Source organism: Centruroides sculpturatus, unplaced genomic scaffold (assembly GCF_000671375.1).
Source record: "Centruroides sculpturatus isolate CEXI.00-Female unplaced genomic scaffold, Cexi_2.0 scaffold649, whole genome shotgun sequence".
NCBI lineage: Eukaryota > Metazoa > Arthropoda > Arachnida > Scorpiones > Buthidae > Centruroides > Centruroides sculpturatus.
The window spans coordinates 158,111-172,771 of NW_019385064.1; the positions used below are offsets into that span (position 1 = coordinate 158,111).

Sequence of the window (14,661 nt, forward strand, 5' to 3'; positions counted from 1 at the left end):
TCTCTATATATGCATTTGTGAACTGTTATTTACGATATTTGTAATCATTTTTGTTTAATCACTTTATTTCGACTTTTTTTGCTAATTATGTTTTCGCTCGAACTTCGTTAAAATCTTAACTGTACCCCGAACAACGACCGAAGTTGTAGGAAGAAATTCGCCTATTTTACCGATCTAGGTATCCCCCTTTTTCAAATTTTAAAATTGACTCAAAATAATTTAAAAAGACAAATTACAATAAAACGGTTTATTATCCAACTATCAGAAATTTCACAACATGCCAAGGAAGAGAGGAAGGAGCAATTAAATAATTAAAATTATAAAGGATTAAAAAATATATATATAAAAATGGGGAATATCGCACTTCTGACAATCGCTGCAAGTGTATGGGCTAAATTTGGAGAATCCGTGCTTCTTACATGGACAACTGTATGTGGCCCGCTCACGCGTCGGAAAACCTTCTGATTTATTCGTGTACACACCAGACGGAAAAACAAAAAATATCGTGTATCCACAAACACTCCAATAAATAAATAAATAGAATTGAAACGACACTTTGAAATGTTTTCTTGATGAAAATGAATAATAGTAATAAGTTTCAATAAAAATGATAAAATGTAAATTGAATTTTATCATAATGAGTTTGCTTGAATTTCCTTTCTACTGAGATCGCAGAAATGCGCGACGGGTAAGCTAGTATATTATAAATCTGTATAGAAATTATTTAACTGAAGAAAATTTGGATATGTTCATAAAGGTGAAAACTTCAAAACTATGAACCAAATATTAAAGTGTTAGCTTCAAAAGTTGAACCTCAAGGAAGTCAGAAATTTTATAATGTTTTTATTATAGGAGTTTTTTATAGTGTGTATTATTATAGTCAAATAAATTTTTCTTAACATAATTTTACTAGTTGATTTCAGTAGCATGCAGAGTGCCCAATACTTGAAAAAAATAATTGTGGCACTCCAATGTATGTATTTTGCTGACCACTGACCTAAGCTATCAGCAGCACATAAGCCTTTGATCACAAAATCAAACCATGCTGCTTGTCTGCAGTGGGCAAAGGAAATTACTTTGATTGGCCTGTAGACCAATGCAGGCATGTCCTATGGAGTGATGAGTCTAGGTTTACCTTTTTCTGGTCAGATGGATGTGTGAGTGTAGTTCTTGCCCAGAGAATGGCTGTTACTACCATATCGCCACTTACAAATTGCTTTTCTACAATATTCATGGAATTGTATTGGGTTCCCAGTTTCTCCAGATTCTAATTGAATGAGAACAAGCAATTATTTATTGTGACATTATCACAATGTTCTCAATTCGTTTAGTAGTGTCTTGCCCCTTTACATCATACTTTTCTGTAAGCAATAGAGTTGTACCAGATATCTATCTAACTCTGTTTAGGGAAAAATTTTTGAATTGAAATAACATGACTTCCAATCCAAAACTGGATTGAAAGTTTGTATATACAGTAGACCTCCCCTATAACACAGTAGATACGTTCCGTGTTATATGAATTCCGTGTTGTATGAGTCACTTAAATAAATGAGCCAATCACAGCCCGGCACATATGCAGTTTAGAGACTACGGCTGTTTGAAAGGTTTTCTTCCATAAAATTAATCGATTCTAGACTAATCCGACTCAACATTTCCAAAACACGTATAATTTTTTGGGAGTAATCCATATAAACTATGCTATAAATAAAAAATTGTAGAATTACTTACTGAGTTTGCACCGTTCAACGATGCCATTGCTTAAGCTTGTTTTTGTTGTGGAGCAGCTCATTGAACGGTGGGCACGTGTTTTTTGATAAATTATTTTTCTGTGAAAAATTCATTGAAGTTTGGAGACATCATTAATAAAAATATGGTCGTTGAAATATAAATGTTTTTTAGTAGGTCTAGTGCTTGTTTAAATTCAATGGTTTGTCCAGATTCACTATTGATCCAGATTCAACCAATCCTGTCACGACACGAGTTGGTGATGACGTTTTACCATGTTATACGAGTTTCTTTTAGTGTGTTATACGAACACGGTCGCAATTTTTTCATCGTGTTATACGAATCTGTGTTATAGGATGGTCTACTGTAGTTAATCTGGGCCTTCTATCCCTAAGCTTTTCATATCTGGTCTTGACTTTCATCTATCTAACTCTGTTCTTGAGATTAAGGAAGGACTGATAGTGGGAATTTATAGGTCTACAATTTTTTAAAATTACAGCCCAATTATAGTGTATTCTGTACCCAGACTTCTAGCTAATGGACAATTAAACTTTTTTTGACATAAGTGTATATTCTTTTCAGAAACTTATTGTTATCTTCTGTAAACATTAACTAGAAAATATCAGAATTACAGTTCTATATTGATTTTAACTAATACAGTATTATACAAAAAGTGGATTAAGTATTTTGAAAATAAACTAAATATGAAAGATGTTTTCTAAGAATTGACTTATTTTGATAACAAAATAATTTGATAGTATTGTCTAATTTTCAGAACAAGTGCTTGAATATACCAATAGAAATTGAGCTGATAATAAGTGATATCTAACTCACTCTACACACTTCCTTGGAATAAATGTTTATTTCAGATTGTATCAATATTGTCAAATGACAAATACATATGTGATGCACAGTAATAAATGGGACTGTGGAAGTGTTGGAAAATTTCAGATCACTGATACATAGCCACTTACATCCAGGAATTTTTATTGGGGACTTACTTCACATTGTGCATTCATAGCAACTTACAAGCTTCCATGGTTATGTTAGATGATGATCATATCTGCATATATACAGTCTGTATGTGTTCACACCATACACATTCAAATGTACACACCTTAATATCATCATTTTCTTCTGCGAGTATCTAAATTTTTAGTTTTATATTTTAATGTGATGATAAATATTTATTTTTATTTTCAGATATTGTAAATGAATGGATGTTTTTGTTATCATTTAACAATGAATACATGTTTTTACAAATTGTTTTTATGAACTTAATTCATGTTGTCAAATGTTTGTAAAAAATGGGTGATTAGTCAATGGTTAATTCCTCCCTTCCTTAGTATCAGTATTGCTCTATATTCCATGCTACTTAAACAAACATCCTTCCATGACTATACAGCAAAACATTTCCAAAAAATGTGTTTGTTATTCCAGTATTGAATAATTATATTGAGATTTTACTACAGAAGAAATAAAATTTGGACAAAACAAAAAATTAAAATTGGTTACATAATGGGAAATTTCAAATCTACTACTGTGTGTGGGTGGTTGGGTGGTTTAAATAACCAATAATTATGAATTAATAAATATGAGATGTATAGTTTCAAAAACAGTTAAGTCTATCTTTTAAAAAATTAACTAAGCACTTGATTTTAAGTATTTTCTACTTTTTTAATGATAACTGTTAAAAATTTCTAAACTACCACAAAACAAAAAGAAGAAATATGAGCAGTTATTTATTTTGATGTCATCACAATGCTAGACTGCAAATTTTAATCATATTTTTAATTTATTTAATTTAAAATATATACTCAAATTAGTACTGCAGTGCCTTGCTCCTGTTAGCAATAAGAGTCAAGGTAATCATTTGTCTAACTCTTTTCAGGGGAAAATTTTTGAATTGAAATAATGTGACTTCAGGTTTGCATCATAAGTATATAATTAATGAGGTCTCCTACTCCTAAGGTTTCCATATCTGGTAACAGCATTCATCTATCTAACTCTGTTCTTGAAATTAAGGAAAAACAGGCAGACAGACAACAGTGGGAATTTATAGGTCTACAATTTTTTCAAATTGCAGCCCAAAAAGAGGGACAAAAATTGGAGGTTAGTTTATTATTTCAAAATCAACCACATTTACAGCCGTTGTTTATGTTTCAGACCCACATAAAGTGGAGGTGGCTATTTTTGAAGCTATATGCATTGTGAGATCAGGAGCTGTGAGACCACACTCAGATTCAGGATGGAAATATTTCATTTTGTTTCAAAGATCATCAAGATTCTTTTAACATCAGGAGTCTAACACCTGTTAGAATAAATATTTTAAATCGTGTTCCAACTCGTGATAGAGATTGAATTATTTCTAATTAGTCCAATTTTTATCTCAGTGAAGAATGAATCTAGGAGGGAGTTTCAGACTGACTGTGGAACTAGACACTTAGATATAGTACGATAATAATAAAACTATTTATTTAAATTATAAACTGTATATATGGTATAATACATGAATAAAAATAAGCAAAGTTTCCATTCGACAATCTAACAAATCTATTTAAAGAGAGAGAGTTTACAGGTTTGAGTGAAATACAATGTCTCATTTCTTTTCTTTATTTTCTTCTGAGTCATTGATGTGGCTGGCCACATTTTTCCTGCATTTGGCAGAAACTCGTTTTCATTCGGGGACAACTTTCTAGAGAGTTATGTTTCCAGTTCCAGTCCCCTGGCATTGGTGTGAACCCTATTTATAGGATATTCATCCAACCAGTCATTTGAGGCTATTCAAGTCACCCGAGGAGAGAAGCAACAAGGAACTTTGTTGTGAACTTGATATTAAAATCAGCATCTCTCCTCAAGAACTTCCTTTAAAATTGAAAGAAAGTTCATCTGTGACTAACACAAATGTTTCCTGTTTGACAAATTTTAAAATTTTCTGTTTAACCTAAAATATTGACCTCTAGGTTCTCACAGCATCATGTATAGTTGCCAAACCTACATCTGAGGTTATTACTCTCCAACCATTATTATTTTTTTCAATGTATATTATTTTTATTTCCTGCTTAAATCATGCATCTAAGGCCTTTCCTGAACTAAGATAATCAGTTTGTGCAAAGAATCTTAGGGTTCAAACTTCATTGTTCACATTGGCTATATGTTCATTGATTCTACTGAATGATGATCTTTGCTTAATATTTCAATGACGTCCCATTTTGGTAAATTACCATGTGTAATCATACGTCAGAATAACTGCAAAGCTTTTTTGATAAGATTCAATGTTGACGGGGAATTTTCTTCAAGCAAATTTTTGTCATTCAAGTAATCACCTCTTAACTATATGTTCAATTTAAGCAAAATGCATAATTTTGATGGAAAGAATACAAACAGTTGAATATACCGAGGGAACAGGGAGAGATTAGTTTTATATTCAAAAGCATATCAATGTGATACCAATAAAGATTTTTTCATTTTAGAATTGAAAAGTTATTTCTTTTTAAAATAATTTTTTGTGATTTTTGTTTTATATTTTACTTATTTATTTAACTTAACATGTTCATGGCATCAGTAGATAAACATTTAGGCAGCTGCTGGGCGTTATGAGTCACGGGTGACTCGTAGTCTATTTTAATACAGGGCAGCACGAGTCACCTGTGCCTTGTATATTAAATTAATATATTTTATTGCACTTAATAAAATAATATCGATATATCAAGTATGATGTTTGTAGAATTATGTTATCAAAACATGTGTGCTGCCCCACGGAAAAACAAGCAATTACAATAGACCCCCCCCTATAACGTTATAGATACGTTCCACTTTATAAGAATTTCACTTTGTAGGAATCCTTAAATACATGAGCCAATCGCAGCTCGACACGTGTGAAGTTTACGGACTACGGCTGTTTGAAAGGTTTTCTTCCATAAAATTAATCGATTCTAGACTAATTCGACTCAACATTTCCATAACACGTATAATTTTTTGGACTACTTATCGAGTGTGCACCGTTCGACGTCGCCATTGCTTAAGCTTGTTTTCGTCGCGGAGTAGCGCACCAAATGGCGGCCGCGATTTCTGATAAGTTATTTTTCTGCAAAAAATTTGTTGACCTTTGGAGACATCATCAATATAAATAATTTTTATGGCCGTTGAATAAGAAATGTTTCTTTCACAAGAAATGTATAAAATTACAGTGCTGTATTAGACTTACAGTACCTAATTTACATACTGTACAGACGATAGTAAACTCAACTTATTTGCCTAATCTCTCTGTAGTGTGTAAGTAGTTCGGTTGCTCGTCTACTATTGGTCCAGATTCGACCAATCCTGTCGTGACATGAGCTGGCGATGATGTTTTACGAGTCCCTTTTAGCGTCTTTATAGGAATTTTTCGCCACATTATAGGAATCTGTCACAGTTTTTTCACCACATTATAGGAATCTCCGTTATAGGAACTCGCGTTATAGGGGGGTTTACTGTATGTCTGTAGTCCTAACTAGACACGTTCATATGAGTCACATGTGCCTCGTAATGCTGTGAACGTGTTAATACAATTTCTTTCTTACTAAATTTGGCTTAGTTCTATTTCATTAATAAATATATTGTTTTAGAGATGCCAATCTCCTGAAGAAGACTTGGAGCTTTCTGAAGATGATCGCATTGGAGATGGTAATATTTTTAATTTTATAAACAATAACAGAATTTTCATAGAAGTATATAATAACTTAATTATTTTTATTCTAATTGACAACTTCATTTTATCCCACTTCACCATATCTTATTTGCAAGAATATAAAATGACTTCTTAAAATTGTGTTAGAGAATCTTTTAAGCTACAAAATCATTCTTTAATTTTAATGTATCTCATTTTATATGGCCTAGGTTTAACTAATGTTACCTGTAATTAAGATAAAACATTGAACAAATAAAGTATCAAAGTAATTTTATATGCTTTTCCCAACAAAAATAAAATATAAATAATAAATTATTATAAAATAATAGGTGTAAAAATGACAAGTAGTCATAATTAACAAGATAGATTACACTTACAGTTTTTATTATTTGTAAAAAGATTCTTTCCTGAGACTATATTGAAAACAGTGTTTTTAAGTTGTTTTAATGACTCTCCAGCAATGAGAAAAATATTGTAGCATTAATATTACTTCTTAGATGAGTTACCTCACAAACAAAACATCTTTCTTTGTTTGTTGGGAAAATTTTACAATTTCTTTTTTTGTGAGTTCCTGTATGAATAGCTTTAATGAATGATAGTCATTTGTAGTGTATAAAAACAAGCTAATGGATGATTACTGTGAGAGGTCGGACTTCAAAAAAAACCTCACAATTTTATTTGGGAATTTTTTGAAAGAAAATTCATTTTTCATTTTGAAAAGGAAATTTATTTAAAACTCAGAGGAAAAAAAAACCTTTACCATTTTATTACCGGAGGATGAGTATAATTCTCTTCCCGGAGTCGTTTCCTTTCCCAGGAAACTCAGAATGTGTCACTGGGAACTACAACAAAAAATTCACTATTGGTGGAAAACAACAACGTGACTTGGAAATAAAGAGGAGACCTGAAGGAACAGTGAGAGGGGTCGAGAGTCCGTGAGAATATTCCGTGTGTGCCAGCCGAAAGGATTTACCATCATCGCTCATCACTGCGCGCTCCTCCCGAATATCCAGTGTTTCTCCGGGAACACGTACGAAGAACTAACAGATCTCAACTTTTGATAGACTTTAACAGCCATCCAAGGCAACAGAGACATTCCCAAGGCTCCTCAACAACTCCACAGACATCTGGAAATCCATATGTAGTGCTTCAGGTATTTATAACGACCCGCGATGTTATGTAAGCTCTCTCTCCAACTCAGTTCTCGCAAAGAAACTTTAAGGTAAATACCCTTTTGTAGAACTAGTTTAATAAATGAATTTTGTTGTTGTTAGAATTGTGTTGGGTGCACTTCCTCAAGCAGTCTCCATCCCGAGTCCAAGTGCCCGCAGATGTGACTGCTCACGCGTAAATGCGAACGTAATGGTCTCTGTGTCTACTCAGAAGACACAGTGGTGACAGTCCTGATAAATTTGTCATTGCAGTCTTTGCCGACGCAATGTCAACCCTTCGGTCCTGTGGTGCCGAAGCATAGAGGGGGGCCCTTCAGCATTGTCACATTACAGTATATCAGTGGTAAGCATGTTTCTCATATTTTTACTATATTGAGGCTATTTTTATATGATCCTGTGTATTCATTATCATATAAGCATTTTGTCCTTGGATAATACAGCTGCCTCCAATGGCAAAATGGTGGCCCGTCTTACTGTATTAGTCTTTTGTAAAAAAAACTGCAAATAACCAAAACCTATAATCTATATCTATACTAATATTATAAAGAGGTAATGTTTGTATGTATGTAAGTTTGTATGCAGCAGGTAATCTCCGAAACTACTCATCCAATTTCAAAAATTCTTTCACCGATATTTAGAATGGAACCTCAGGGTGGACATAGGCTGTATATTATTCCGTTAAACATTCATATAAATTAAAAGATATAATCTAGGTTAAGGCTTTTATGTCCAACAGATGGCGCTACGAGTACGATGCCCTAAGTTTGCTTTTCTGTGAAAATGAACTAAAGCGGATCATCTTCTATCTATTTATATAAATAAAAATGTAATGTTCGTTTGTTCCTACCAATTCCTTTGAAATTTTGACACAATGCTGCATTTGAATACGCGCGTGTTTTTATATATTATACCTGTCGAAATTCAACCCCACTGAAGGGAGATGGTTAGGATTAAGGCTTACAGTAAAGAACTCTTGCTTCTATTTATACTATTTTAGATGTGGGTTTTTGCATTTTTGATTGCGCTTTAATAGGGTACGTCAACAGAATGTACACTAAGAAGAAATTTTTCGATATTCCCCTGGCGGGGGAGAGAGACAGGATTAAGGCTTACCGTGAAGAACTTGGCTTCTATTATACTATTTTAGATGCGGGTTTTTGCGTTTTAATAGGGTAAGTCAAGAGAATGTACACTAAGAAGAAATTTTTCGAAAAATTCCCTTCCCCCACGGGGGAAGTGTTATAAATTTATAATAGATACATGTTGAGCCACAACAACATGTGGCGGGGTCTGCTAGCTTTTTCTAAAGTATTAATCTTATTTAAGCTAATGGAAATAAAATTTAAGTTTTTTCCATCAAAATCAGTTTATCTTCTTAAATTACTCCTTGTATAGAAATAAATAAAACTGCAGTAGGTAACATTTTTGCTTCACTAATTCTTTTGAAATTTTCAATTCCATTATGCTGCTATGTTAAACAGTTAATTCTTGCCTCTTGAAATAATAGTGTTTCTCCCAGTTTCTATATGGTTCATTTACAAGTCCTTGAGGGATTAAGAACTGACACCAGCAGTCTTTTTAGATAGCAAGAAACATGCTTTACAGAAAGCTGCATCATCGTTATTGGAATAATGGAAAGTCCTTAGAAACATAGTTCTTTTTCCAGGGGACACTAGATGGATTTATATGCATTGGGGATACTTGTTTCCAATATCTTATTCAAAAACATCACATCTCAAGGATGAATTTTGTGTAAAATACAACTGGTTGTAATTTGGTTGGTTATCTGTTCCTGTCAACATTTCATCAGTTCATTGTGCAGGTTTTTAGACTTAGTCATCATAGTTATATCGGATTTATTTGGAAACTGCATCCTTGTTTTGACTAAATAAATAAAAGAAAACAACAACAAAAATCTTCCAAACATTTATTTATTTCAATAGGTTCAATAATAATAAATAACCTCTTTGGTTCATTGTTTTTTGCAAAAATAATTTAACAAAGAGTTTGGTCATTTATGGGACATATTTTACTAAAAGCTCAGGAAAAACAATGAGATTGAACTAAAAGTGAAAATTTTCAATTTTTTAACTTTTTTTGCCATATGGTAATTAAGCTTAAATTAAAATTTAAGACCAAGTCTGTCAGAAAAGCTGTTACCATTTATTCACTTTTACTGTTCTGGAATACAGCTTTTCACAAAAAACTTTTTTAGGCTAATATGGTTGCCATAATAATTTAAAAATTTCCTTTAAAAATAAAAAAATATTTGTCTAAAATATAAACACTTAAAATCAGTTTAAAATGTTTACATTAACACATCAAGTGCCTAGATTAACATATATTAAGTGCCTGGATGAATTGCAGAAATGCAACACACACTACATGTTAGAATTTGAGCTGTGTTACTTTGGAGTAAAACACTAACCATGTAAATGTAATGGAAATAGTTAGAGCATGGTCTCTGAAATGGCACTAAATTTTTTTATGATAGAATACTAATAAGGATTTAATTTTTTCTCCCATAAAATATGAAAAATAAGTAAAATTTGCCTTTTCTAATGTTTTTCTTGTACAATGAACATGAATAAGCACAATATCATAAAAATATAAAGCACAAAAACAAATACTCAAGAAACAAACTTCATTTTCTTTCAGTAAACATAAACAATAAAAAAACAGTAGGTATAAAATACAGTCGACCCCCCCCCCTCATAACATGATAGATACATTCCGGTTTTTATGAATCCATTTTCTATGAGTCCTTAAATATATGAGCCAATCACAGCCCGGCACGTATGCAGTTTACAGACTACGGCTATTTGAAAGGTTTCTTCCATAAAATTAATTGATTCNCTCAAGATTTCCTTTATCAAGCGAGATCCTTCCACGACGAAGCAAACACACGGACTGAGACCGATGAACATAAGTGAATAAAAAATGGTGCTGCAAACTAATGTAATGTTGTATGGTGAGTTTTTGTTCGTATCGTGGAACAAAAATATGTTTGAATTTCATGTTGTATCCTGAAAATTTCATATGCTGGGGCATCTGTATATATTTTATGTATGTATTTTAATGTCATTTTTGCATTACAATGTTGTTATGATAAACTATAAGCTCTTTTTCTAAATTAATCTGTAGAAAAGAAATTATCTTATCTCCTAGCTTTAGTAATAAATAACGTTCAAACTTTCCTGAATTACTTTTTGAACTTTTGAAAGTCACAATAATACAAAACAATCTTACTAAATTCTGTTTACAAAATAAAATTCCTATTTGTTCTATAGAATTGATTTTACATAAGGATCAAGCTTTTAATATCTATATTATAAATTACATAAAAAAGTGAGAATATCTATTTAGAGTTGATGTAATATATTATGGGCTTAAATTCTAGTGAAAGAAAAGATTGATTCATTGAATGAACAATTGGAAAGAGAAACAAATCTTTCGTCAGAACGCCCCATCGATTATGTGGATAGCGGAGAACCCACGAGTGGTAAAACTAAAGGAAAGAGAGAATCCTTGACAGGTACCTAACATTTTGTGTTAAATAACATAAGTAATAATTTATAATTAAAAATTGAAAAATTCAAAAATTAAAATTTAAGATTTTTTTATTAATTGCATGCTTATATTATATTAGATATTAAATATAGTCAGAGCATTACACAGAATAAAAAATTTTTTGTTCTGGAAATAATATTTATGCATGTTTGACAGTTGACATTCTCTCATTCTATTTTAAACTACTTTAACAGTAAATTTTAAGATAACTTTTTAGAATGTTGAAACAAGTTGCAATGTTATTAATTCAAATTTTTAAACATTTTACAGCAAGCCAATTATCTCAAAAGATCAAAAGCACTTACAGGTTGAAAGCTTCCACTAGTCGAATTGTATCCACTTTCAAAGCTCCAACAATTAGCTGTCACCAAGTGTCTGAATATCTTGGACATAGAGATGGTGTATGGGAAGTCAGTACAGCACGTTGTGGTTTACCAGTAATAGCCACAGCATCAGCAGGTAACAGGAATACTTAATATTAATTTTCTGTGAACCAGCTAATACAAAAACTACTGTCAAATCCTTTACTTTTTCTTCTAAAGAAGAAAAAAAGTATAGGTGTATATAGATATGACATGTATTTGACTTATCCTTGCATCATGAATTACACCAAAAATACAATCCATGAAGCAGGGATAAGTTAACAATTACAAATACACAAATTTTATACAGTATATTATACAAGCTATAACAATTTAATTCTTAGAATGCACCTGTAGAAAATGTGTGTGTACATGTGAATTAGCAATTGTTGTCATCTTCAAAGAACCCTTCCAAAGTTATGTATTTGGTTATATGCTGTTGCCATTGCTGGAAAAATACCTATAATTCTGTTTCTGGAATACTCATAAGTTCCTTTGTTATATGATGCTAGATATCAGAAACATACAAAAATCTTTATTCTTTTATGGTAGTTTTTATTTTTTGAAAAAGCCAGAAATTTTGAGGGAGTCAGATGAATAGGCTGGATAATCCACTGCAGTGCGCATAATGATTTTTCAAGATTGTCACACTTTTGCAGCCAATGTTTGTATATGTCTTAAAACTTTTGTTGATTATATTTCAAATTTGGTTTTACAAATTTTATTCCTCTTTCAAATAATTTGTGTGTAGTATTAATCTCAACATAAAATTGCATTGAATTTAACTATGTTGGTTTGTCACATGCAAGAACAATGCAGACAAGAAAAATTTTTGTAATATATTGCAAAGATATAGACTATTGAAATGTAAAATATTGATTTTAATGTATAAATTTACTAATAGTGTATTGTAACAAATGGATTAATGTATAAAATTTATATAATTTTTAATTTAACAGCATAATTCATTTAAAGAGCTGACATTACATGATCACTTGCCAAAAATTTGTTGGTCCTAACAGTGATCCTTTGAAATTTTTACTTCCAAAGTAAAGATTCAGAAAAAAAAATTGCTTTATTGAATATTTCAAGAAATATTAATTTTTTAAAGTAAAAATAATTGTTTCCTTTTATCACAGAGGTTTTTTGTTAAAAATCAATTAAAAAATTTAAGAAATAAGATTTTACTAAAGTACTTGTAAAATCTTAAGTAAAAAACTTTCTAGAAAAGTTAAAGAAAAATTTTACAGGTAGAAGCAATTAGAAATTAGATTCACTTCTGTTTTACAAATAAAATCTTAGCACCTTTTTTAATACACTAAATAACATGTGTAACCCACCTTCTGATCAAGGATAGTTGTCCAAAAAATAAAAGATTTACATTCTGGGAAATAAAGAAGTAGATTGAAGAATTGAATGGGTCTTATTATTAACTAAAATTTAGGGAAAGAACTGGTAAGAAGTCCTATAGAACAATGAAAAGGTGGATTATACATATTATTTATGCATATTAAAAGAAAGGACAAATGGCAGAGTATAGAATTAGCTCCTTTTTCTTTACTTTTTGCTGGAGCATAGTACAGATCTTATTTTTAAACAGGTCACTTTTTAACTTTATTATAGTAACAAATTGAAATCAGCAGTGTAATTAAAACTTCAAATGGCTATTTGAAATTTGATGTGTGTATTTTTTTTTAATATTTTCGATCAAATTACTTAAAAATAAGTTAAAAATTTTATTATCATCTATCCATGTTTACACAATTTCAGATTAAAAATTAGGGTTTATTAATACTACACCTAAAAAATATACAACTTTCTCACATCATTTAATTATTTTTTAAAAAATCTGACAGGTACTTGCAATTAGCCAACAATTGAAAAACTTGTCAAGTTTGCCTGGTAGATAATTTTTTATATTTCTCAATATTGTAACTAGATAAAACAATCAACAGATTCATTTCATGTAATAAAGTATATATTACATTAAGATAATGATAATACAGTCGACCCCTCTATAACACTGTTAATTATTCCGTTTTATATGAATTCCATGTTGTACGAGTCAATTAGATTTTACAAATACATGAGCCGTTCACAGCCCGGCATACGTATTTGTAAAATCTAAGTGACTCGTACAACATGAAATTTATATAAAATGGAATAATCAACAGTGTTATAGGGGGGTCGACTGTATTGACTTTTTTAAATAATTATTTCTATAATAATAATAATAATTCAAGGAGATTCCTTGAGTCCTCTCTGGTTCTGCCTAGCCCTGAACCCATTATCCAACATGTTAACAACACGCATTATGGCTACAATATCAGACATGAAAAAACAACACAGTTTACGCTGTCACATCTCATGTTGAAATGGAAGTAATTACACTCGGTGACGAAGTTGAGGCCAATGAATTTTTAACACAGTAGCATTCCTCGGAAATGAGTGAGGACCCTACTCCGACGGTATTAAGAAAGGCAAGAAGAATCATCGCCTTACCAGGTGTTTCCTCAACCCTAACTGGGTCGCTCGATCCCCCCCCTCTAATGTTGTGTGTCCTAGGTTGTTCTTTCAACCAAAAACCCATAAGACAAACTGGCCGTTACGTCCGCTAGTAAACAAATGGTCTCATCCAACCTATTATTTAGAAAAAGCGCTTGCTAAATTCCTTTGCTCATTAGTTCCAAATTCTCCATATGTTACTCCCTCTTCTGTAATTGCTAAATCCACCATCACTTCAAGTATTGGTACACTACGGCCAGACACCTACACCTTTTACAAGCTGGATGTAGTATCTTTATATCCCTCAGTGCCAACCTTTGAGGCAGTAATGCTGGCTAATTCTCTACTTCTAAGAAAGGGCTTTAACATCCAACAGGTGCTTGATTTACGAGATGCGCTCAGCTTCGTCACCGAGTGTAATTACTTCCGTTTCAACCAGAAAATCTATTTACAAAAGCAAGGGGTTCCTATGGGCTCCCCTTTATCTGCTATCCTGGCAGAACTTATTATGAGAGAGATCGAGCACAGAACGTTCAATTCCCCGCTTGCCATCCACTATCCGAGGCTGTATTTGCGTTACGTTGACGACATCCTCATAGCGTGGGAAGACACAGATGAGACGTTCCTCATCTTTATGCAGCAACTGTCAAGCATATAT

General features: G+C 31.8%; 1 protein-coding gene across 1 annotated transcript in view; it reads left to right on the top strand.

The window, feature by feature from the left end:
- The window catches only part of LOC111634152 (WD repeat-containing protein 37-like), a 40,717-nt gene that overhangs the window by 13,014 nt on the left and 13,042 nt on the right, over positions 1-14,661 (top strand). Inside the window, exons 3-4 of the mRNA XM_023378861.1 lie at positions 10,967-11,101; positions 11,407-11,595. Coding sequence (XP_023234629.1) covers positions 10,967-11,101; positions 11,407-11,595 — 324 coding nt within the window. The remainder of the gene's footprint in view (positions 1-10,966; positions 11,102-11,406; positions 11,596-14,661) is intronic.